Here is a 23,688-nt window from a genome sequence, read left to right on the forward strand (position 1 = left end):
GTTTTCCGTAAGGAGCCAGTGGAAGGCCGCAGAGCAGCCTTCGGGGGGGCGAAAAGCGGCTGAGAAAAAACGGCAAAAGCCTTTCCCCCCCAACCCCGGACCCTCGAAAAAGGCGGCAGCCTCTTCTCTCTTCCCCAAGCAACCCGGCCTTCCACCCCAGACGCAGTTGGGAGCCTGGAAATTAAATCGCCTTTTCCAAACACACATGCACGCGCTAGGATCCTGGCTCATCAGCCCACACACGCACACACACAGGGTTGACTCACGCCAACAGGAGAGGGAGATGAGCAAGAGGGGAAGGCAGTGAGGGGGCGGACGGTTGCTGCAGCAGAGTGGGGGGAGCACCCCACCCCAGGAAAGAGCAGCGGAAGGGTTCCGGATGGCTTTGATCCCAGCGGCTGCAAAAAAAATGGGGAGGGGGGAGACACGGGCTTGCCTTGTGTGCATAGCTGGGGGAGGTGGGAAGGGGTTTTGTGGCACCCACCCGCTGCTTAAGGAGCTAGTAGCATGCACACACATGCACACACGTGTGTGCAAGGTGCAAGGATCTTCATGCAATTCCTCCTACCCGCAGCGAGAGAGCGAAGGCAGGAGGTGCACACACGCTCCCAGAGGAAATTAGGAGTCAGGCCCCATCGACCTTGGTGTGGTCAACACGGGCCGGCAGCAGCTGCCCGGGGTTCCAGGTAGGGGTGTTCCGCAGACCTACCTGAAGATGCGAGGGGTTGAAGCTGCTGCCCTGACCCCGCCTCGTCCTCCTGGTTGGTCTAACCTGGCTTATATACCGAGTCAAGCCATTGGCCTGTCTAGTTTGGGGTTGCCAACACTGGCTGGCAGCGACTCTCCAGGCTTTTAGGCAGAGGGGTCTGTCTGTCTGTCTGTCTGTCTCTCTCTCTCTCCCTATCATATTTCTGCGTGCAGCCACAGAGCAACAACCCCTTCCCCCAAAATAAGGGTTTTAGTCTACATGGTTCCGAGCTAAATAAGAGAGTTGGCTTCCACCAAGTCAGGCCATGGGTCAAGAAAGTTTTTAAGCACACCGGACGCATGCTTAATACGCATGGGACGCCCCCCCCCCACCAAGGAATCCCGGGAGCTGTAGTTCTTACTCTTCACAGAGGTACAATGGACAGCGCCGTCCAACTACTTTTCCCAGAATCCTCTGGGGGACGTCGCATGCTTTAAAGGAATGGTGTGGACCCGCCCACAAAAAATAAATAATTTCCCACACTGCCCCGTTAATGCCTTTTCGTTCCAAGTCCCATAACGTCCCCAAAAGTTCAGAAAAGCTTAGCGTCCCACTGCATGGTCTCCAGCCACCTGGCCTCTGAGCATGTGGGAAGTGCTACTTGCCACAGAATAGCTTTGAACCTTGGGCTGGAGGATTGCTACTGTTGGTCTTCAGCACCTTTATTTCAGGTCTTTGGGGGGAAATCGTTCGGTTTGGCCGTGCATTTATTCATTGCATACGACTACTTTTGCTATAGGGGACGCGGGTGGCGCTGTGGGTTAAACCACAGAGCCTAGGACTTGCCGATCAGAAGGTCGGCGGTTCGAATCCCTGCGACGGAGTGAGCTCCCGTTGCTCAGTCCCTGCTCCTGCCAACCCAGCAGTTCGAAAGCACACCAGTGCAAGTAGATAAGTAGGTACCGCTCCAGCGGGAAGGTAAACGGCGTTTCCGTGCGCTGCTCTGGTTCGCCAGACACGGCTTAGTCCTGCTGGCCACATGACCCGGAAGCTGTACGCCAGCTCCCTTGGCCAATAAAGCGAGATGAGCGCCGCAACCCCAGAGTCGGCCACAACTGGACCTAATGGTCAGGGGTCCCTTTACCTACTTTTGCTATGTTGTGGCTATGATCGGACAGCTCGGTCTTTAGAGCACGATACTCCTAGTCTTAGGGTTGTGGGTTCGAATCCAATGTTGGGCCAAAAATTCCTGCGCTGTGGGGGGTTGGACTGGATGACCCTCAGGAGCCCCCTTCTGACTATGATCCACAGCAGGTGACGAACAGACAGGCTGCTTTTCTCATTTCTACACACACAGACACACACACCCTCCCTGATCATCATGGAAGGATTTCATCTCCATGGTGATATGAGTTGCAAGATGTTTTTCCCCCGCTTGCAGGCTTTTAACCCTGCAGCTCTCGGATTTAAAATCAGCAAAGAAATAACCTCACGGCTAGGGGGAATTGGAACTACCATTCCCATCAGCCGCTGCCAGCACCGCGGTTGGGAGGCGTAGTCCGAATCAATGAGAGGGCAGGAGGCTGAGGGAGGCTGCTGTGCCCTTAAACCCAGTGCGCTGCCTCAGGCCGCAGGACAGACAGGCAACATAGAATAGAATTGGAAGGGGAGTCCAGCGCTTGCAGTGCAGGAATATGCAGCTGTCTCGAACCCGGAACCTTGGCATCATCAGGGCTGCACTCTGACCACCTGAGGTATCCAGGTAAATCCATCACACACACACACACACACACACACACAGAGGGAAACTCTCAAGCAAGGAATGACAGAGGGCTTTCCCCCAGCTTCTGGTAATCAGAGATAGGTAAAGGTAAAGGGACCCCAGACCATTAGGTCCAGTCGTGGCCGACTCTGGGGTTGCGGCGCTCATCTCGCTTTACTGGCCGAGGGAGCCAGCGTACAGCTTCCGGGTCATGTGGCCAGCAGGACTAAGCCGCTTCTGGCGAACCAGAGCAGCGCATGGAAACGCCGTTTACCTTCCCGCCGGAGCGGTACCTATTTATCTACTTGCACTTGGACGTGCTTTCGAACTGCTAGGTTGGCAGGAGCAGGGACCGAGCAACGGGAGCTCACCCCGTCACTGCGGGGATTCGAACCGCCGACCTTCTGATCGGCAAGTCCTATGCTTTGTGGTTTAACCCACAGCGCCGCCCGGGTCCCAATCAGAGATAGACTGCACCTATATATGGAGGTTCCACTCCTTTAAAAAATAAATAAATCTGTGAATAGACAGATCCTTTGAATTGTTTGCGTCAATCATTCAAAGGGTCCTGGAAGCTCAGACACAGACTTCTGCCTTAAGGAATCAAGCTGTTCTCGGTTTAATGCAGCAACTAGGTAAATACAGTGGTACCTCTGGTTACGTACTTAATTCATTCCGGAGATCCGTACTTAACCTGAAACTGTTCTTAACCTGAAGCACCACTTTAGCTAATGGGGCCTCCTGCTGCCGCCGCCCCGCCGGATCAAGCACGATTTCTGTTCTCATCCTGAAGCAAAGTGCTTAACCTGAAGCACTATTTCTGGGTTAGCGGAGTCTGTAAGCTGAAGCGTATGTAACCCGAGGTATCACTGTGGATCTATTGCTCTTCTCCACACTGGGCTGATATCTAGGGGTAGATTCTTCCTGGCCATGGAAGTTCTACGCAGCCGAAACTCCACAACTGCCATCTTAAGCCAGTGGCCGGATTAAGTGAGAGATAGCCGAGAGAGACTATAGGGAGCGAGTTTCAAAAGAAATCGAAATGGAGAAAAGTGAAGCAGAGGCACGACTGTCAACGCAATAAAAGGATAGATTTTGGGGAGATGTGAAGACGAACAGATAGAAGGGATGAATGGCGGAAGCTGCCTCTGAATCGAGCAACGAATGCAGCGAAATAACAGATAAACAGAAACCTCTTTCGCCTTTTTTTGGGATGCAAAAACAAACGAACATCTCTCTCCTTTTGCAAAAGGGTTTACAAGCCACGATTTGCCTGGGTTTCTTGACAGCCCCTCCCTTCGCACAGGATCCGCTGTAAAATTATTTTTATTTGTTTTTAAATACCGGGGTGGATGGACAGAGGCAGCAGACAGAAAAGCTGCTGGTGGTACTTATTTTGGTAGCTGATAGAGAAGATGGAGTGTGTGTGGGGGGAGAGAGAGGAATTCCCCCACCTCTTTTGCTGGGAAGCAGGATCCGACCCAGAACAGAAAAGCCTCCACCATCTTCAGAGGTGAGTATCTCCCTCTCTGCCTTTCTGACAACACCATCTCCGAACCACCACCACCACCACAACACACCCACTTCAGCGTAGGTCTACTCAGGAGTCAAGGCCAGATCCATTCAGTGCAGGGCTTGCACCCAGGGTAAGCGTGGATATTTTTAATTTTGCCCCTCTTGGCATTTACAAAGCCTAAACAACGGTGGCTTTGCCAGATGGGCGGGGTAATAAAATAAATAATAATAAATAATAAAATTAATAATAAGGACTAGATTTGCATTAACGATTCCGTCTGGGGAGAAATTAATCTGCACAGTAAAAATATATTATATATCCAGAATTTTTTAAAAACAACAATTCATGCACCCACGTTTGGATCCAACCAAGGATAAAATAGGTTGAGATGAATGGACATGACTAATTGGGGGCGGGGGGTGAGCGGGGGGAATGTCTCAACTCCGCGTAAAAGCTGAGTCAGATCATGCCAGCCGGATCATTTCCTCCCAAATGAAAATTAAAATAAGTCGATTGCATGATTATCTTCCCTCCTTAAGGAGGTCGGTTGCAGCTGTGTCCTTGCAACGGGAAAATATTAGTCAGTTTCTCGGATCCGCTGCAAGGCGCTGCACGCTGTCCCCGAGTAGACCCATAGAAAGGGAGAGGGAGAGGAAGGACTTTCGCTTTCATGCAAATAAAAATGTGAATTGTTTCTCTCTCTTCCTCCCCCCGCTTCCATTGCAAGCCCCGGAATGACAGCAAGGGATCAAATCCTCCTTTAGGAGCCTGCTTCTTCCAAAACAAACAAGCGGATCATTTAATTTTTTTAAAAAAAATCCACACACACCCCGGAGAAATTCACCTAATGGAGACCCATCACAACACACAGACACCATCTCTCTCCTTTCCCCGCCCCTCTGCTCAATTGCAAAACTGGGTGATGCATGCATAAAACGCGTAATTTAAATTTAAATTTTTATTTTTTAAAATGGAGCAGAAAACACATTGGAAATATCCAAGCCAGCAAGAGAAAATGGTCTGGATTTTTTTTTTGGTGGGGGAGGTCTGCAAGGGAAGCGACATTTCCTTTGCTTTTCTTATTTTTAAATATTATTATTATTATTATTAGGAATAAAATGATAAGGCTACAGAAAAAGGGGAGGAGGAAAGAATGGGAACAGGAAGAGAGCGTAACAGATGGACACACAGAGAAGAAAGGGGAATGGATTATGTTGCAGGAGGAAAGATTGAGGGCTCCCTAGAATAATAGCAATAATAATAATAATATGGACTCACCTAAATTCGTGAACTCGCATCTAAATAAATAACTATAAAGCTCCAAAAACAGGAGAAAAAGCGGAGTTCCGGATCCTCTCTCTCCCTCTCAGATTTCAAGGGGGTTCCCCGCTTTCCGCCTTCCTTCCCGTGTATCACACCTTAATTTCGATTTAAAAGGGACAGGGAGGATTTATGAATGAAAAAGGGACCCGCCCACTTAGGAACGCGGAGAGGAAACTGCGCGGGAGGGGGGGCAACCCACGTGACCACTAAGAGAGAGAGTGTGTGTGTGTCATTCAAGGATAATGAGACGATTCTCATTGGACGGGTATCCGAGGTTTATTTGAATGAATGGGGAGGGGAGGGGAGGGGTGAGGGTTATGTAAAGCGCGCGGATAAATAAATAAATAACCGGAGCGTCGATCCTTTTATTCATCACTTATCCCTCCCTTTTTTTAAAAAAAAAAAAGGAAAAATAAAGTCTATTTGTTGAATCAGTTCTAGCCTCTCGCCACAGATCGCAGCCTCCGCAACAAGGATTTAAAGCGCGTCTGATGCGCATTTAAAGCGCATGACAATCCACACACACACACACACACACACAGGAATCCTCCACCCAACCCTCTCGCAGAGGTACAGTTCCCAGAGAAACTACAGTTGTTAATAATAATAATAATAATAATAATAATAATAATAATAATAATAATAATAATAATAATATTTATTTATACCCCGCCCTCCCCAGCCAAGACCGGGTTCCCATGTGCTCTAAATGTCTGCCTTGAATCTGTGGTGTGTGGCTCCTCTGCCCCCAATATATTGAATATTGGACCTCCAATATATATGTCAGGATCTCTTCTAAATTATTATTAGGAGTTTGTACATATTATTATGGGCTGGCTCCAACCCAGCCCTCCGTGGAGCAGACCTATTGAAATGAATGGGCCGATTATGCCCATTCATTTTGATAAGGCTTGCTCTGATAATAATTTTTATTAATTTCCAATTTCCATCCAATAGTAGCTTCATTAGGGACGTGGGTTAAACCACAGAGCCTAGGACTTGCCGATCAGAAGGTTGGCGGTTCGAATCCCTGCGACGGGGTGAGCTCCCGTTGCTCGGTCCCTGCTCCTGCCAACCTAGCAGTTTGAAAGCACGTCAAAGTGCAAGTAGATATGGGGGGGATGAATGTACAAGTTCATAGAGGAACTCTTCATGGCGAGAGAACTCTTCACAAAGCAGAAACGGCTTCTGAACACCAGGTGCCGGAAGCCACAGGAGAGAAGAGGGCTGCTTTTGTGTTCGAATCCTGCTTCCTGGGGCATCCAGATGGCTCTTCTGGCGTTCTTAGTTCCCCATTAAAGGTCCCCTTTAAGGGACGCGGGTGGCGCTGTGGGTTAAACTACAGAGCATAGGACTTGCTGATCAGAAGGTCGGCGGTTCGAATCCCCGCAGTGACGGGGTGAGCTCCCATTGCTCGGTCCCTGCTCCTGCCAACCTAGCAGTTCGAAAGCACGTCAAAGTGCAAGTAGATAAATAGGTACCACTCCAGCGGGAAGGTAAACAGCGTTTCCATGCTCTGCTCTGGTTCGCCGAAGCGGCATAGTCCTGCTGGCCACAAGACCCGGAAGCTGTACGCCGGCTCCCTCGTCCAATAAAGCGAGATGAGCGCCGCAACCCCAGAGTTGGCCACCACTGGACCTAATGGTCAGGGGTCCCTTTACCTTTACAGGTCCCCAAGTCCTTGCCAAAGATCTTTGGGGTTCCCCCAATGTTCCAAGAGCAGTTGCAAGAGGTCTCCCTGTGGCCTTTCCCTGCCAACGAACAAGGGAGACCCAGCCTGATCACAGTCCAACCTTTTCCAAGGCTACCCAAAACAGGTCAGAGAAGCAAAATAGCTTTATTAAACCGACAAGGTGTGGAGCTCCAAAAGGAACAAAACACTCGAATGGCGCTGCCTGCAAGCTTCCAAAATACGCATGGATTTTGCGCAAGCGCACAGCTCTCTGCGTACCGCTGGGGTACTTTGTTTTTTTGCTTCCGAGGGGCCATGGGAAGATGGAGAGCATGGAAACTAGCTTGTGTTTTGGATGGAAAAAGAGATGCGATGCCCCAGGAGGAACAGATAAACCCAGGAGGCTGAGACGAAACACGCAAGGCATTCCTATGACGCGGAGGCTCAGAGCTCAGAAACATGGGCTGGCTTTTTTAATCCACCTGCTGCCTGCTCCCTCTGTAGGAATGCCTCTGTTGGGCCTGAGAAGCAAACCTCCTGCCCAGCTCCCCCCCTACGGAGTAACCCTGTCAAAGGTGGCTGATTTTGCCCAGTGAAATATATTATTTGCTGTATTTGCATCCCTCTCCTTTTGTTGTTTAGTCGTGTCCGCCTCTTCATGACCCCCTGGACCAGAGCACGCCAGGCCCTCCTGTCTTCCACTGCCTCCCACAGTTTGGTCAAACTCATGCTGGTAGCTTTGAGAACACTGTCCCACCATCTCGTCCTCTGTCGTCCCCTTCTCCTTGCGCCCTCCATCTTTCCCAACATCAGGGTCTTTTCCAGGGAGTCTTCTCATGAGGTGGCCAAAGTCTTCAGGATCTGTCCTTCCAGTGAGCTCTCAGGGCTGATTTCCTTAAGAATGGAGAGGTTGGATCTTCTTGCAGTCCATGGGACTCTCAAGAGTCTCCTCCAGCACCAGAATTCAAAAGCATCCATTCTTCGGCGATCAGCCTTCTTGATGGTCCAGCTCTCACTTCCATACATCACTACTGGGAAAACCATAGCTCTGACTATACGGACCTTTGTTGGCAAGGTGATGTCTCTGCTTTTTAAGATCCCTCCCCTACCACCACGCCAAAAAAAAGGGGGTATCGAAGCTGCTTACAAAAATCAAAATCAGGCCCACTACTGAAAATGAGACGGCACACATGAGGAAGGAGGAAGGGGGAGGGAGGAGGAAAGAAGCAATCTCAAAGTCTTAAAAGGTAGTTCTTATAGCCGTGCAGCCGGAGTCGGTGGCTGGTCTGGCTGTCGGCTGAATATCCCTTAGCAGCACTGGGCTGCAAAGCAGCAGCCTCCCTGGTGTATATTTGCCACCTAACAACCACCTTTCAGAGGTGTACTATTTCTGGGTATGGACGCTCCGGGTGTGAGAGGCAAATGCAAATCGGAGGGGTGTGTGTGTGTGTTTGTGTGCCTAGGGAGGGGGCAACTGGTCAGTTGCAGAAAAACGGTCCCTGCCTCCTGTGGCAAGGAGTTCCACAGTTTAAACTCTGGGCGTTGTTGTCATTTGGAGGACTGGGAATGTTGTCTCTGGAGGCCAGTTCAGCTCAACGTCTGGTTGGCATTTCCCTAAAAGGAGGCGGGTGGTGCTGTGGGTTAAACCACAGAGCCTAGGACTTGCCAATCAGAAGGTCGGCGGTTTGAATCCCCGCGACGGGGTGAGCTCCTGTTGCTCGGTCCCTGCTCCTGCCAACCTAGCAGTTTGAAAGCACGTCAAAGTGCAAGTAGATAAATAGGTACCGCTCCGGCGGGAAGGTAAACGGCGTTTCCGTGTGCTGCTCTGGTTCGCCAGAAGCAGCTTCGTCCTGCTGGCCACATGACCCGGAAGCTGTACGCCGGCTCCCTCGGCCAGTAAAGCAAGATGAGTGTTGCAACCCCAGAGTCGGCCAGACTGGACCTAATGGTCAGGGGTCCCTTTACCTTTAAAAGCAGTGGGATTTTTAGCCTTCCAGATGTCACTCAGCTGCAACTCAGGGATGGGCAGCTTGCTACCACACACCCCCTTGGCGCATCTGGCTAGATATTGCCTACACTGATTGGCAGCTCCAAGATTTCAAGCCTTCTCGGCCCATTCTGCAAAACCACTATCCTCCCTTCCTTGGGAATAAAGAATCTAGTCCTCATTATTCTAAATAAAAGGACTGATTTAGAAAATACAGGAAGCTCTAGCATCGAGCCACGGTTCCACACCTATCAGCACACAACCCTGACCTCAAGTATGCTATTTCCCTGCAGAGATTATTTCTGAATGGCCATCACTGTTTGTCTCTCTCTTTCTCTTGCCATAAAGCACCCTCTACTGGGAAAGACAGGCACAGGTTTTTAAAATCCTGCTTCTTTCGCCCGCAAGGAGAATCAGAGAAGGCCACCCAAAGACCAGCTCTCCTGGAAGATGTGCGCCAAGGGAGGAGCAAGAGGCAGGCGAGATGAAAAAAGCCACAAGTCTGAGCAGGGAAAGCCGTTTGTCTGAAACTGCAGAACTGTGGAAGAGTTGGAATGCACCCAGAGTCATCTACTCCAACCCCCTGCGATGCAAGAACCTGCTGCCCTATGGGTCTTGAACCCACAAATTAAGCATTCTTGCCTCTAAAGGACGCCAGAAGAGGACAATCGAGAGCAGCCTCTGGAGACATGGCTTTTAGAAGTCTGGCCCCCTTCTGCCGAATGTTGGGAGATTCAGAGCAGGCAAAGCACTTCTTCACGCAGTGCAGTTAAACTATGGGGTGGCCAAAATTCAGAGGGGGATGTTGAGGGCTACTAGCCTATGCTCACATTTAGAGGACGATGGGCAGTGGGGAACCTTAGCTGACCTTGGGAGATTTGAGGTTAGGCCAGGGGTCAGCCTTTTTCAGCCTTGGGCCGGTCCACTATATTTTGAATTTTAAAAATGAACCAATTCCTATGCCCCACAAATAACCCAGAAGTGCATTTTAAAGAAAAGCACACATTCTGCTCATGTAAAAACACCAGGCAGGCCCCACAAATAACCAAGAGATGCATTTTAAATGAAAGGACACATTCTACTCGTGTAAAAACACGCCGATTCCCAGACTGTCTGCGGGCCAGATTTAGGTGATTGGGCCGCATCCGGCCCCTGGGCCTTAGCTTGCCTACCCCTGGGCTAGGCAAACTCCCAAGCATCTAAAAGGCTGTCAAAGTCAGAAGACTTGGGGTTTGATGTAGCGTTATGTCATATTCTGAGCAGACCCATTTGAAGGACACGGCTTGTCTACGTGCGCCATCTCATGTTTAAGTGGGGAGTCCGTGGCTATGGCTTTTCTGTGCGCCTCTCTCGCGATTTTAGTCCATCCTTTCATCATGGAATTGTAGAGTTGGGCAGGACCCTGTGGGTCATTTAGCCCAACCCCCTGTGACGTTTTTTGCCCAACTAGGGGCTCGAACCCACAGCCCTGCGATCAAGTGTCTCGTGCCCTATGGACGGAGCTACCCCAAACTTCCTTGTTAAACTAGCAAGTATAGATTTGGGTCTACTCTAAATTTAGTGGGCTGCAAACCTCCATCAAATTTACGGAATGATTTCCCCCCAGCGAGATACAGCTGGCGCCTTTAATACCGCTTTAGGGTCCAGGCGAAATACAGTCCTCTTCAACCACGTCTTTTCCTTATTAAAATTCTATACCCTTTTCATTAAATGTTTGTGGGGTAGAAGGGAGGATTTATGATGTTTATCCTGTATTTTTATGTTGTGAACTCCCCCCAAGGTCTACAGATGGAGGGCATTGTACAAGTTTACTAAAATAATTCTCCAGTGCTCCAGAAGGCTGCCTAGGACAGATGGGTAGAAATCACAATTAAGGGTTTGAGCAACTGGTAAACTCTTTTAAGAACTGATGCCCAAGTTTTGATTTCTTCCTCTCCCCACGTCCCACCTCCCTCAGTGTTTGTGTGTTTCCACCAAGAAACAGCCTTCAAATGCTACTGCTTTTGTCCACTGGGGCTGGGTGTTTTCTGCAAGAGGTTTTAGCTACCGTATTTTTCGCTCTATAACATGCACCCGACCATAACACGCACATAGTTTTTAGAGGAGGAAAATCCGTAGGCATGCCACCCGTAGGCATGCCCTCCATAACACGCACAGACATTTCCCCTTACTTTTTAGGAGGAAAAAAGTGAGTGTTATGGTGCAAAAAATACGGTATATGCTGTTTCGGAAACCCAGCCTTTGGTGGCCAATGAGCTTTTTATCAATTACTGTACGCTTTCTAAAACATGTTTAGCTAAGCCTTCCCTGATACATAGAAGGTTGGGAGTTTTAAGCTTATAATTTACTGCCAATTTCAACATTTCTATTTATTTGCGATTTTATTCTCGTATGCTGCAATGAAGCAGTGCAAGTGTTACGAAATAATAATGTAGTAGTGAGCGGCAAAGCTTGCCCCCTTCCCTGCACGCCCAAGAAATATCCCTTTAACCCAAGAGCCTCAAAAGCTCTCGGGCTAACTTGCGCCATAAAGCGTAGAAGGAAGTTTTACCCTCAGGCTCCTCCTGCGCTGTGTCAGGAATGTCCCCTAGTTCACAGAACAGCCTTCTGGAAAGGTCCCCTTCATCCCTAAACGCTCAGCGCTGCTCTGCCAGAACTCTTTACAACCTGGGAGGCTTCTCTCAGGACCCAGCCCCAAAATAAAGGATCTCGGGTAATAGGGTGGGGGTTAAAGGCTTCCTAGATACGGAGGGCTAGAGCCGTCCCTAAGCAGTTTTCTTAAGAGCTACATTCCCCTCGTAATTCAACTAGGCTAGTAATGACTCCACGATGTGTGTTTTTTGGGGGTGCAAGTGTTGCCAACACATTTCCCCCTGCCATGGCTCCCCGTTGCCTTCAGCGTATATGCACAACTCAGCCGTATTTGTAGCCCTGTGTTTTATTAGCCTTGTTGAATCCATTTTAAAAAATGCAAACAGCTCTCGAAGCTTTTGCTGCCGGTGTGCTCCTCGCCGGTCCTCTTCCACGCAGCACGCGACTGAAAGAAAAGATTGGGGGGAAATACGCAGTTAACACCCCGGACAAGAAAACGTAGGATATATATATGTCAGCATTAATCTGAAAACGAAACCCATACGCCTAGCAAACCACCAAGAACCTTACCTGCTCAAGAGTTGAAGTTGGCTTACGGTCTATGTTCCGCGCTCAGCCTCAAAACCACTTCCTGATCAATGGCTTATTTTCTCTCCGTCAACCTGCCAAGACAAACCTGGGTTACAAATATATATCTATACCACACATGGCAAAACCTCTACGCTTTCTACCCTGCCCACCCTCACACAATCCGGCCCCCCCCAAAGCAACCAGCGTTTGCCCACAAAAGGGTTTCTGCGAACCCGCACTGACTCTCAAGAGCCCAGCGTGGGGGTCAAGCGTTCCGAGACTGAACCTGCGTCCCCCTCGGACTGGACAATGGCAGCTGAACCCCCCCCCACCACAAAAAGCATTAGTCGCGGAGGAAAACGGTTGCTTAGGAATAAGCGTGGGCTACAGGGGAAAAGTTAAAACGCAAACACGATGGCAGAGAACGTTACAGTTACGTGGACTTAAGTCTTAAGGAAGAGTCTCCCGAGATGAGCATTAGTCCCTTGGGGGGGAATTTGTCGTTTCCCCATCTGACATCTACCCTACCGGCAAAGAAATGGCTGTGAACGCAACACCCCTTCTGACCCACATGGAATTTACGCCACAAAAGCCAAAGACTCCGTACAGGAGATTAAAAAAAAAAAAAGAGGATTTTTTTTTTTTAAAGGGTGGTTTTTTTTCAGCTGACCGAAATTGGCAGAGAAAGTTTTGCTTTCGGACGGGTTAAAACATTCAGACTTTCAAATATATATATATATATATATAAATATGAGCTCTCAACAGGAGGAAGGATGCGGACATGAGGAAAGGAGTTACCTCGAATTACGGGACTATCCCCACATATGAACTAGCCAAGAGAGCAGCTTTCGTCCCAGAGGTTCTCTCTCTCTCTGTTGGATGCACAACACTTCGCTTTTTCGTCAAGGCACTGCCGTTTTCCATACGCTAGCAGAGAATTCTCAGAACTTAAGAAGGCAACGACAAAGCTAGCTAAATTAGGTCACAGTTATTGGCCTTGGAACACTGTCAAAGAATTGGCAGCAGCAGCGGCAGCAGCAGCTGACCCCGGTTAGAACGAGGCTCCCTTGTCGGCTAAGAACGTCTGGCTGGCTTTTCAAGCGACCAAAGGTGTCAGCTAATTCTTGCTCACGCACTAACTCTTGTCGCAAGCTGTCTGCTCTGAGTCACCAGGTGCAAATTACTATGGGAAGCGGTGTGGTTATTTTTCAAAGGTTGGGTCCGTTCCAGCCGAGCTGAGAACTGAGCCCATGATGGGAAAAGGTGGCAGTTACGCTCCTTTAGATACTCTTGCTTCAATCACCCTCAACCTGACCTGGCGTCTATCTAGGCCTTAAAAGTACAGTAAGATTTGCATTATTTTCACCACCGTTACGATAGCCAGCCTGCAATCCTCTCTCTGCAGCTAGCTGCCCTTCCTCTCTGACTGTACACTTCTGACGGTCAAATCCAGAGTTGTGTTGTGCAGCAAGACGTAAAATTTCAAGAGCAGATATAGTATTTTTTTTTCAGATGGACTTTTAATAGGCTTCGTGAAGCCAAAAGGAAAACTGTACAAGAAATCCTTTTTAACCACTTCAAAATTACAACATCAATTGAATTAGGCATATACTTTTCTTTCAGTAAAAAAAGGACAACAGAAACAAACATTTTTCCCCCCATGAGCCTCTTGCGAGTTAAGATTTGCAGAGTCTTTCTGGGACACGTTTTATGGCATACAAGCAAAAGTCTCTTAAATGCAGGTTGAACATACAAGCAAAGTTTCGCTTTAGGTATAACCAAGGTGGGTTGCCTTTTAAAGTCGTTTATAAAGTCATACAGCGCCTACCTTGCTACACTAAAGTTTGTTACAAAACGATGCACTAAAACAAACCGACTTCACAGCTTGCTCAGCTTCTACTGAACAATTACGGTCCTTTCTCGCTCAAAACAAAACCAAAAAATCCACAGAAATGGGGCCCCAAAACCTTCCAGTCTTTTTCTTTTTAATAAAAAAAACAACACGCACACACTAAAGGACACACAACCAAATACACACACACACACACCTCTGCTCACAAATGAACTAAAATCTTAAGTGCTTTAAAAAAAAAAAAACGTTAAAACACTTGAGAGAGGAAAAACCCAGAGCTTTCTTTGAGTCTGAACAGACCATCGCATATTAGAAGCTGTCAAGGCTGTGTTTTGTTTTGACAAGGTCAGAACTGAGAGTTTACTACAAAAGTGAGAATACAAAGGAGATGACTACACAAGAACGATTTCAGCGAAGCTCCCAAAATCTTTATAAATACAGCCATTGGAAGGACGATCTTGAGCCAGGAAGGTTTTTTACTCGTTGTGTGTAGCTGAGGACAAGAAGCAGGCAGAATTGTAAAGGCACCGAAGCATAGACAAAGGCCCCAGCATTTCTTCCTCCCCTACTCGCTTGCAAAAGCACCTCAAGGCTACCAACGCTATCTCTCCTTATCTCCCACCCCTTTCTTTTTCGCTCCTGGGCTTTCGAGAGGCTTTCTCTGGCGTCATTTCCAGCTTCCGGGGGGGAAAAAACCCGCTAGTCACGAACGACTCGCAATTTTGGCTTTGGGTCCGACTAAGCGTGGCGCATGCATTAATGAGGGCGGGGGGTTGCCCCCCCGTTAAAGGCCTGCCAGAAGAGCGGCGATTTTTGAAGGCAAGGAGAGGCTTGCCGGCAATAGGCTCCAAAGCGAACCTAGCGGTACTTTCCAAAGGTTACCATCCCTGCAAAAATCAAAAAGAGGCTCCAGGCATTCCCGTGTCAGTGTATCCTTTCCCTTATGATCTAGGGCTTACCATAACTGTCATAGCTGTCTCTGTAGGAGCCTCCTGAAGGCCTGTCGCCATAGCTGCCTTGACTCCTGCTGTGGGGAGAGATGAGAAGATGCTCGTTCACAAGGCACAGCTACAACCAGCGGACGCACGAGGCCGTTTTTTGACCCAACCTCCCCAGGGCTTACCTGCTGCCACCATAGTAGTCTCTCGAACCACCGTATCCCCCGCTTCTCGATTCAAACCGGCTGCCACCGTAACCTCGGTCTCCACCGGCTCCTGGGGAAGGAGAACCGAACAGAGGCTTGAGGTGCATCCAGTTCAACGCAACCAAAGTCCGAAGGTACAGAGGCCACTTGCAAGCCCCGGCTCACCTCTGGAGAAGCCCCGGCCCCGGCCTCTGCCTCCGCGGAAAAAGCCCCGGCCGCCAGCTGAGCCGCCTCTGTAGCCGCGGGACCTGTTGTCGGACGACTTGCCTGCTTGGTCAACCCTGATTTGGCGGCCGTCGACAGACTGGAAAAACGAGGGGTGTTGGGGTTAGCACAGTGCTCCACAATTAACACGCACACAAAAGCAGGGAATATCAAACAGATCCTCAGTTAGTAATAATAATTCATTATTTATACGCCGCATATCTGGCTGGGTTTCCCCACCTACTCCGGGCGGCTCCCAACAGAATAGTAAAAACACGATAAAACATTCAACATTAAAAACTTCCCTAAACAGGGCTGCCTTCTAATGTCTCCGTAAAGTCAGGTAGTTGTTCATTTCCTTGACCTCTGATGGGAGGGCGTTCCACAGGGAGGCCCCACCACCGAGAAGTTACATTTCCCCAAACTGCTAACTTTTAAACAGTTGTTCTATCGTGATCACACCCTAAAAACAGAAGGACGTCTGTCCTACCAAGGACCACTGTTCAGAACAGCCACCACAGAACAGAACTCACCTTCCCATTCATAGCCATCATCGCATCTTTAGCATCATCAACACTCTCAAAGGTGACAAAGCCAAACCCTCTGGATCTTTGGGTTTCTCTGTCTTTGACGACAACAACTGGTGGGAAGGAAGAAGAGAAGAAGAGTTTGGATTTTATATCCCGCTTTATCACTAACCGAAGGAGTCTCAAAGCAGCTCACATTCTCCTTTCCCTTCCTCCCCCACAACAAACACTCTGTGAGGCGAGTGGGGCTGAGAGACTTCAGAGAAGTGTGACTGGCCCAAGGTCACCCAGCAGCTGCATGTGGAGGAGCGGAGACACAAACCCGGTTCACCAGATTACGAGTCTACCGCTCATAACCAATACACCACACTGGCTCTCTCTTATATTTCTCATTGGAAGGAGAAATTTAAGCCCTTTGGTCAACTGAAGTGCAGGGCACAAAGCCAAACTTATCCCCATGAGAATTCGTGCTAATCCGAGTGCTTATTTCATTCTTAATTTGAGTGTGGGGCAAACTCAAGGTTATCTTTTATACCGGCTGAGCCTACCACGTACCAATCAATGCTGAAGTAAATTATTGTTTTTAATTACCATCAGTGATCTGTCCGTATTTAGAGAAGACTTGCTCCAGCGACTGTTCATTGGTGTCAAAACTGAGGCCGCCGACAAAGAGCTTTCCTTCATCTGATGCCATTTTCTCCCCTGGGAGCAAAAACACAAGCCTCGTGTTCAGCATTTGCCCAAGGTGACAACACACAACACCCCTCCTAGATCATCAACCGGATGGGGTCACGACTAACTCAAAACTTAAGGAGCTTAGCAGCCAGTGACACAAATCCTGTTTTATCCGTTTTCTTCAATGCAGAAGAGAAAACAGTTTCGACCAGGGAGAAGAGTCGGTGGAAGAAGATTGGAAGAAATTTAAAGACTATTTACAGAAGTATTGCAAAATTAATGAGGGTTAGAATGATGTTTGAATGAAGCTAAGCGGTTTCTAGCTGTATTGATATGAAAGAATATGGAAAATTGGATTTCTAAACAGGTAAAAATGTAATGTTATAATATATTAAGATCAAAGATCAGGATAATAAGGAGGGAAAGAAATTGCTGAATTAATTAACTGAATTGGAATACAAAAAAGGTAGGTATGAGGAGGTCAGGGAAACAAGGATATGAATGTAAAATATGGAAAGGTTGATTTTTTTTTATCTGTGTACTTATTCTGTATTTTTCTTCTATTTTTATTTTCGTCTTTTATTCTTGCATTTTTTGCTTTAATGCAATTCCTTTTTCTGAAACTTTAATATTTATATATATATACAAAAGAGAAAACAGTTTCATTACCTTTAAACCTTTGTTTATAAAAATACTGTACAGTGGTACCTCGGGTTACATACGCTTCCGGTTACAGACTCCGCTAACCCAGAAATGGTATCTCGGGTTAAGAACTTTGCTTCAGGATGAGAACAGGAATCACGCGGTGGCAGCAGCGGGAGGCCCCATTAGCTAAAGTGGCGCTTCAGATTAAGAACGGACCTCCGCAACGAATTAAGTACGCAACCAGAGGTACCACTGTACTAACCAGCCCTGCATGAAAAGCCACATTTGCCACAAACATCCCCCCTTCTACAGAATTGCTGGAAACGTAGAAGGCAGGCTCCTCTTTTGCAAGTAGGCAAATAAAAGGAAAAAGGATGGGGGGGGGGAGCGAAGCAGATAAAGAAAAAAAATGGTATTCTTGTATTGGATGGGATTAGTAGTCTATCACAGCTGAAAAAACCTTAGAAAATGTAAACAAGCCCATTCCTATGCTTTTTTTAAAGCTCCAAGTCCCATGTGTTGAATAACACCTGTACATGAAAGGACTTCTCCCTTCTTTCAACCAACCATACTGTTAATGGTACTTTTAACTGGCCCTTCTCTTAATGTTTATCCTTTTCATGTATTTCTACGCAAGCGCAGATTATAAACTTCGCCTTATGAGGAATGGCTAAGGGAGCTGGGCATGTTTAGCCTGGAGAAGAGGAGGTTAAGGGGTGATATGATAGCCATGTTTAAAAGGATGTCACACAGAGGAGGGAGAAAGGTTGTTTTCTGCTGTTCCAGGGTAGCGGACACGGAGCAATGGACCCAAACTACAAGAAAGAAGATTCCACCTAAACCTTAGGAAGAACTTCCTGACAGTAAGAGCTGTTGGACAGTGGAATTTGCTGCCAAGGAGTGTGGTGGAGTCTCCTCCTTTGGAGGTCTTTAAGCAGAGGCTTGACCACCATATGTCAGGAGTGCTCTGATGGTGTTTCCTGCTTGGCAGGGGGTTGGACTCGAGGGCCCTCGTGGTCTCTTCCAACTCTATGATTCTATGAATTGGGATATTCTTCACGCGAGGCATTTTTTGCTTCCTAAATGGCAGAGTGGCCTAAATGGGGGGCACAAAACCAAATTATCAACCAAATGAAGAGCACAAATGACGTGAAACGAGCCATCAAAAATGTCTCAGAATTAAAATCTGCGCGCAAGGAAGGTTAGCAGTTGAAAAACAAATTGAAATGTCTCAAGGAAGGTTAGCAGTTGAAAAACCAATCAAAATAAGCAGATGAAATGTCAGAAAGGCTGTGCAAAAATAATAATAATGCAATTTTATCACGCATCTAAAATGCAACCTTTTTGCTGTCCATTCAGGACCCGTCTTGCGTGGGGGCGGGGAACTAAAGCCACCACGTACGCGCATGCGCGCCCGTTTACAGTACAGGTACAGGGATTTAGGGCAGCCGCTGGCGCATGCGCGGAAACCCACCCCGTCTCTCGCTCTCCCCCCGCGCATGCGCGCCACTACCCCCCCCACATCCCTTCCCGGCTCCGCCGCCATTTTGAGTCTTCCTTCCCCCACAAGCCTGTCGGGAAGCCATTTTGTTTTTGTCCCTTTCTCCCGGTGCGCGGTTCGCCGCTCGCCTTCCAAGCGGTCCCACAGCAAATAAAAAAATAAAAAGGCGCCTTTTTTCTGCGACTGACCACCCTTCCTATTAATATTATCAACCAAAATATATATTTTTTTTATTTCCCCACCTTCGTGCGCCCGCCCCGCGTCCGCCCTCCTGCCCCTTACCGAAGTCGCTTCCTAGCTGCGCAAATGAACTTCGAGCTTCAAAGTCCCAGCGCGAACTACGCAGCGGCTCGGCTGCGCCTCCGCTTATATACCGGCTCTGAGCCCCCGCCCTCCTCATGAATATGCAAATGAGCCCGGCTCTGTCAAAAATGGCGCCCGCTCCCGCTCTCGAGGGGCGAGAAGGAATGAGGTCATCTGCGGCCCCCATTGGTCGGAGGCCGATTAATATACATGAGGGGAGGCGGGGCCGGAGTGTAAGCAGCAAAAAAACATAACTCCGGGCCCCTTTCCGTTTCCGCCGCCGCGTGAAAAAAGGAAAAGACGTGATTGGGTGAGGCGGTTAGGTCGGTAAGGGCGACGGGCCCTTCTCGTGAGCTGATTGGTGCAGGTGTATCCCCGCCCACAAGCCGCAAGACCTCGCTCGGAGCATCTCTGGCTCAGCCGCCAGACAGGGAGGGAGGGAGGGGGCGGGGCGAGGGGGCGTGGCCGCCCTGACCTACTTTCGCGCCCTTGTCGGCAATGCGGCGCGGCTTTGCCGCAGCGAACAAAGGCGATACGTGGGAGGAGGAGGAGGGCCCGGCCGCCATCTTGGAGCGGGAAAGCAGCATGGCTGCCTCAGGGCCCACAATGCACTGCGCGGGAAAGGCCGCCCCCCCCCACCAACCAAAATATTAAAACGCCTCATAAGGACGTGTCAAAAGAACCAAAAGTCCTCACATAACATAAAAATAAATAAAAATGTGTGCACGATTAGGAAATGTTATGCTTCTGCAACTTGATAAAGTAAGTGATGACAAAAAAAGGAGATAAACTCGAAACAAATATATTATGTTTATTATATATTTTTTTTTATAATGATTTTTATTACATTTTTCCAAATTACAGAGAAAACAGAAGAAAGAGTAGAATAGAAGAAAAAAAGAAAAAAGAGCAGAAAATCACATCCATTTCAACAGCTTATTTCAGATTTCCATTGGACTTCCCCACATCTCCCGCATAATGCATTCTTGATAATAAAGTCATCAGCAAATTATACCCTTATTTCGTGTGTTTCTTTATATTTTCAGTTGCAATTTAAGTTTAAATCTCTTATTCTCCATTTACTCTAAAAATATAACATGATATCATTTTTACCCATTTAAACTTTGGTTCTTTCACAAATGTTAGCAATTTCATAAATAATTAAATTTCATTGCTGGGGCTAACGTTCCAAATCATACGACGTCTTATGTTTCATACAACTTATAATGCTTTTGCAAATAGTCTTTAAATTTTTTCCAGTCCTCCTCCATTGTCTCTTCTCCCAGGTCTCGGATTCTTGCAGTCATCTCGGCCAGTTCCATGTAGTTCATCAATTGCGTCTGCCACTCCTCCAGTGTGGTATTATGTTTATTATAAAGGTATTAAAATTAAATTATAAACTTTTGAAATTGGTAACATAATGAATTCAAAGGTATAATAAGCGGTGAAATAAGGTAATAAATTGCTGATATTGTTAGATTAAAGAATGCAATGTTGGGAGGATGTGAGGAGGTCCAATGGAAAGTAATCTGTTGAAAGATGATCTGAAACATATTTTACTTTTTCTTTTTTTCCCTATTCTTCTTTATTTCTGAAAACTGTTTCTTGCCTGTTGCTTTGTGACTGAACCTGTGAACCTATGAAAAGAAACGCAATAAAAATTTATAAAATAAAAATAAAATAAAAATAAGTTTTCAGGGGCAGCCCCTTTACCACGGTCACTGTGTGTGTGTTTAGATATGTTTAAAATTAGAACGAGGAAGACCATATATGTATTTACAGATAGGTAGCCGTGTTGGTCTGCCATAGTCGCACCTTAAAGACCAACTAAGTTAGTTCTTGGTATGAGCTTTTGTGTGCATGCACACTTCTTCAGATACACTGAAACAGAAGTTGCCAGATCCTTCTATATAGTGAGAAGGTGGGGAGGGGTATTACTCAGAAGGGTGGTGGGAATGGGAGATTGGCAGGTAGCTGAGATGAGCCTGTTGACGACTCTTAACGACTGCAATAGGTCTTACAGGAAAAGGCAAGGGGTGAGAAGGTGAAAAATGGCTTAGTCATGTATAATGAGATAAGAATCCAGTGTCTTTGTTCAGACCAGGTCTCTCCATGGTTTTAAGTTTGGTAATGAGTTGCAATTCAGCAGCTTCTCTTTCCAGTCTATTTCTGAAATTCCTTCCTTCAGGTGTTTCTGAAGAAGACGACTGAGCACACCTCCCTTTGTCTCGACTGCTTCAAACTCACTTGGACAGGAATCCCCACCCTGGTGCTGAAGACGCTGCCTTGTTTATATCAAAATACACCCACAGGAGAGATTTCCTGGTCTCTTAACTGCTGCCCTTGATCCCAGGAAGGGCAGCTTCAGAGAGGCAGCCTGGAAGATGAAGGACTTCTGACCGTCTTCAGGCCGTTTCGCTCCCTTTAGAAGATAAAACCGGCCTCGAGAAACAAATCAACGGAGCCTTTCAGATCCAGAGACGGCCGCCCTGCCAGGTGAGAACTGCGCTGAAAACTCGAACTGTTTAGGGAAGTTTTTATTCTTTGATGTTTCATAATTTGCTGGGAGCCACCCAGATTGGCTGGGGCAAGCCAGTCAGATGTGCTGCATATAAAAAAAACAAAAAAATTCCTTCCAGTAGCACCTTAAAGACCAACTGAGTTAGTTCTTGGTATGAGCTTTCGTGTGCATGCACCCTTCTTCAGATACACTGAAACAGAAGCTGCCAGATCCTTCTATATAGAGAGAAGGTGGGGAGGGGTATTATATACTTGCACAGGTACAGACTGATATTGTAGGCTGAGCCTAGTCCGCCCCAGGGAATCGTTGGCCCGCGTCCTCAGATCCAGAGAGAGAGCACAGGAAAGATCCTTCTTTGGAGGAAAGCAGTTTTATTCTCTGTGCACAGGAGACAGCCAGCAGAATAATTGACTTCCCAGAAAATACGCCTCTGCAGACTTTCTTATACCTTGAGTGGGCTCTCTCCCTCCTCCCCCACGCCCTCCAGAAACTTCCCCAATCAACTGGAAAGTTTTCAACTTATTTTTAGCATGTCTATAGCCCTCTAAACAGCCCTCCCTATTGTTCCCTATACAAGCGTCCTGCATCCCCCTCATCCCGTCTCCTCCGCATGTGTCCCTTTTTATCCTGCGTTCCTAAAGTAAGAAATGCAGCTCTGGCTATTTCTAGCTTGCCTTTATCTTGCATTCCTTCGAGGGGCCTTTTTTTGCAGGTCTGGTTATTTCTAGCTCAGAAATTGGCTTAGATCCAAGGTACAGAGAATATGAAGATCCTTCTTAGGTACAAGGTAGAAAGCAAAGGTACAAAGTATAGAAAGCAACCCTTCCCTCTCCCTTCAATATCTTCTTTCTTACTAAATGCAAGAACCTGGACATTATACCCAAGGGTCTTAGAATTAAGAACCCTCTACAATCCACGTATCCCACTGAATATGCAAGAAAACTACAGGCTCATCTCAGCTACCTGCCAATCTCCCATTCCCAGCACCCTTCTGAGTAATACCCCTCCCCACCTTCTCACTATATAGAAGGATCTGGCAACTTCTGTGTCAGCGTATCTGAAGAAGTGTGCATGCACACGAAAGCTCATACCAAGAACGAACTTAGTTGGTCTTTAAGGTGCTACTGGAAGGAAATTTTTTATTTATTCATATATGTATTTATTCGTGTATATGTGTGTGTATAGATATATGTATGTGTGTGTGTATATGTGTGTGTATGTATATATATGTGTACGTGTGTATATATATATGTGTGTGTGTGTGTATGTCTGTGTTTATATATATGTGTGTGTGTATATATGCATATATGTCTCTGTGTGTGTTTATATATATGTGTGTGTGTGTGTGTGTGTGTTTATATATATGTGTGTGTGTATATATGCATATATGTCTCTGTGTGTGTTTATATATATATATATGTGTGTGTGTGTGTGTATGTATATGTCTGTGTGTGTGTTTATATGTGTGTGTGTGTGTGTGTATATATATACAGTGGTGCCCCGCAAGACGAATGCCTCGCAAGACGGAAAACTCGCTAGACGAAAGAGTTTTCTGTTTTGGAGGTGCTTCGCAAAACCAATCTCCTATGGCCTTGCTTCGCAAGACGAAAATGTCTTGCGAGTTCCTGCTGGTTTTTCCCCCTTCCCCCCTTTTTCTAAGCCGCTAAACCGCTTATCAGCTGATCTGCTCCGAGTTTGACCAAACTGCGGGAGGCAGTGGAAGACAGGAGTGCCTGGCGTGCTCTGGTCCAGGGGGTCACGAAGAGGCGGACACGACTAAACAACAACAACAAATGTTTACAATCATGAGGACTAGCGCCTCGTTTAATTTTTAGCCAAAGGAGCACGGCTCAGGGACAGAGCATTTTGCTTTGCAAGCGGAAGGTTCCCCAGGTCTCTAGATAGGACTAGGAAGGTTTCTCTCTCGCTCTCCCCTCTTTCCATAACCCTGGAGACCTGCTGCCGCTGCTCAGTGTAGCCATTATTGGTCTCGATGGAGCAACGATCTGATCTGTGATAACGCAGATTCCTGCGTTTGACTTGCTTGGGGAAGTTGTGCGTGTGACCTAGTTCTCTCCGTTACCAAGGTATCACCTGCTGCCTCTTAATTCAGGACGAGCTTATGGGGAAGATTAAACCCAGATGAAACAAGCCGGGACCTCAGGGAGGAAAAATAATCACCGAGACGACAGGATGAGGAGAAGCA

The 23,688-nt window shown here is 47.4% G+C and overlaps 1 protein-coding gene across 2 annotated transcripts; it reads right to left on the reverse strand.

Moving 5' to 3' along the window:
• Positions 1-11,870: 11,870 nt before the first annotated feature.
• Positions 11,871-19,090, reverse strand: CIRBP (cold inducible RNA binding protein). 2 transcript variants are annotated; one of them, XM_082206719.1, is made up of 8 exons: positions 18,941-19,090; positions 16,429-16,539; positions 15,844-15,950; positions 15,272-15,410; positions 15,086-15,176; positions 14,922-14,986; positions 12,111-14,455; positions 11,871-11,985 (listed from the first exon to the last, which is right to left on the reverse strand). In XM_082206719.1, exons 1-7 carry the CDS (start codon positions 19,056-19,058, stop codon positions 14,439-14,441), a joined length of 648 nt encoding a protein of 215 aa, XP_082062845.1. In that variant the 5' UTR covers positions 19,059-19,090; the 3' UTR covers positions 11,871-11,985; positions 12,111-14,438. The 2 variants fall into 2 exon arrangements, with proteins under 2 accessions (XP_082062845.1, XP_082062844.1); XM_082206718.1 differs by having other exon boundaries at positions 14,922-14,989.
• Between the last annotated feature and the right edge of the window lie 4,598 nt (positions 19,091-23,688).

Source organism: Podarcis vaucheri (genome assembly GCF_965113315.1).
Source record: "Podarcis vaucheri genome assembly, chromosome: 18".
NCBI lineage: Eukaryota > Metazoa > Chordata > Lepidosauria > Squamata > Lacertidae > Podarcis > Podarcis vaucheri.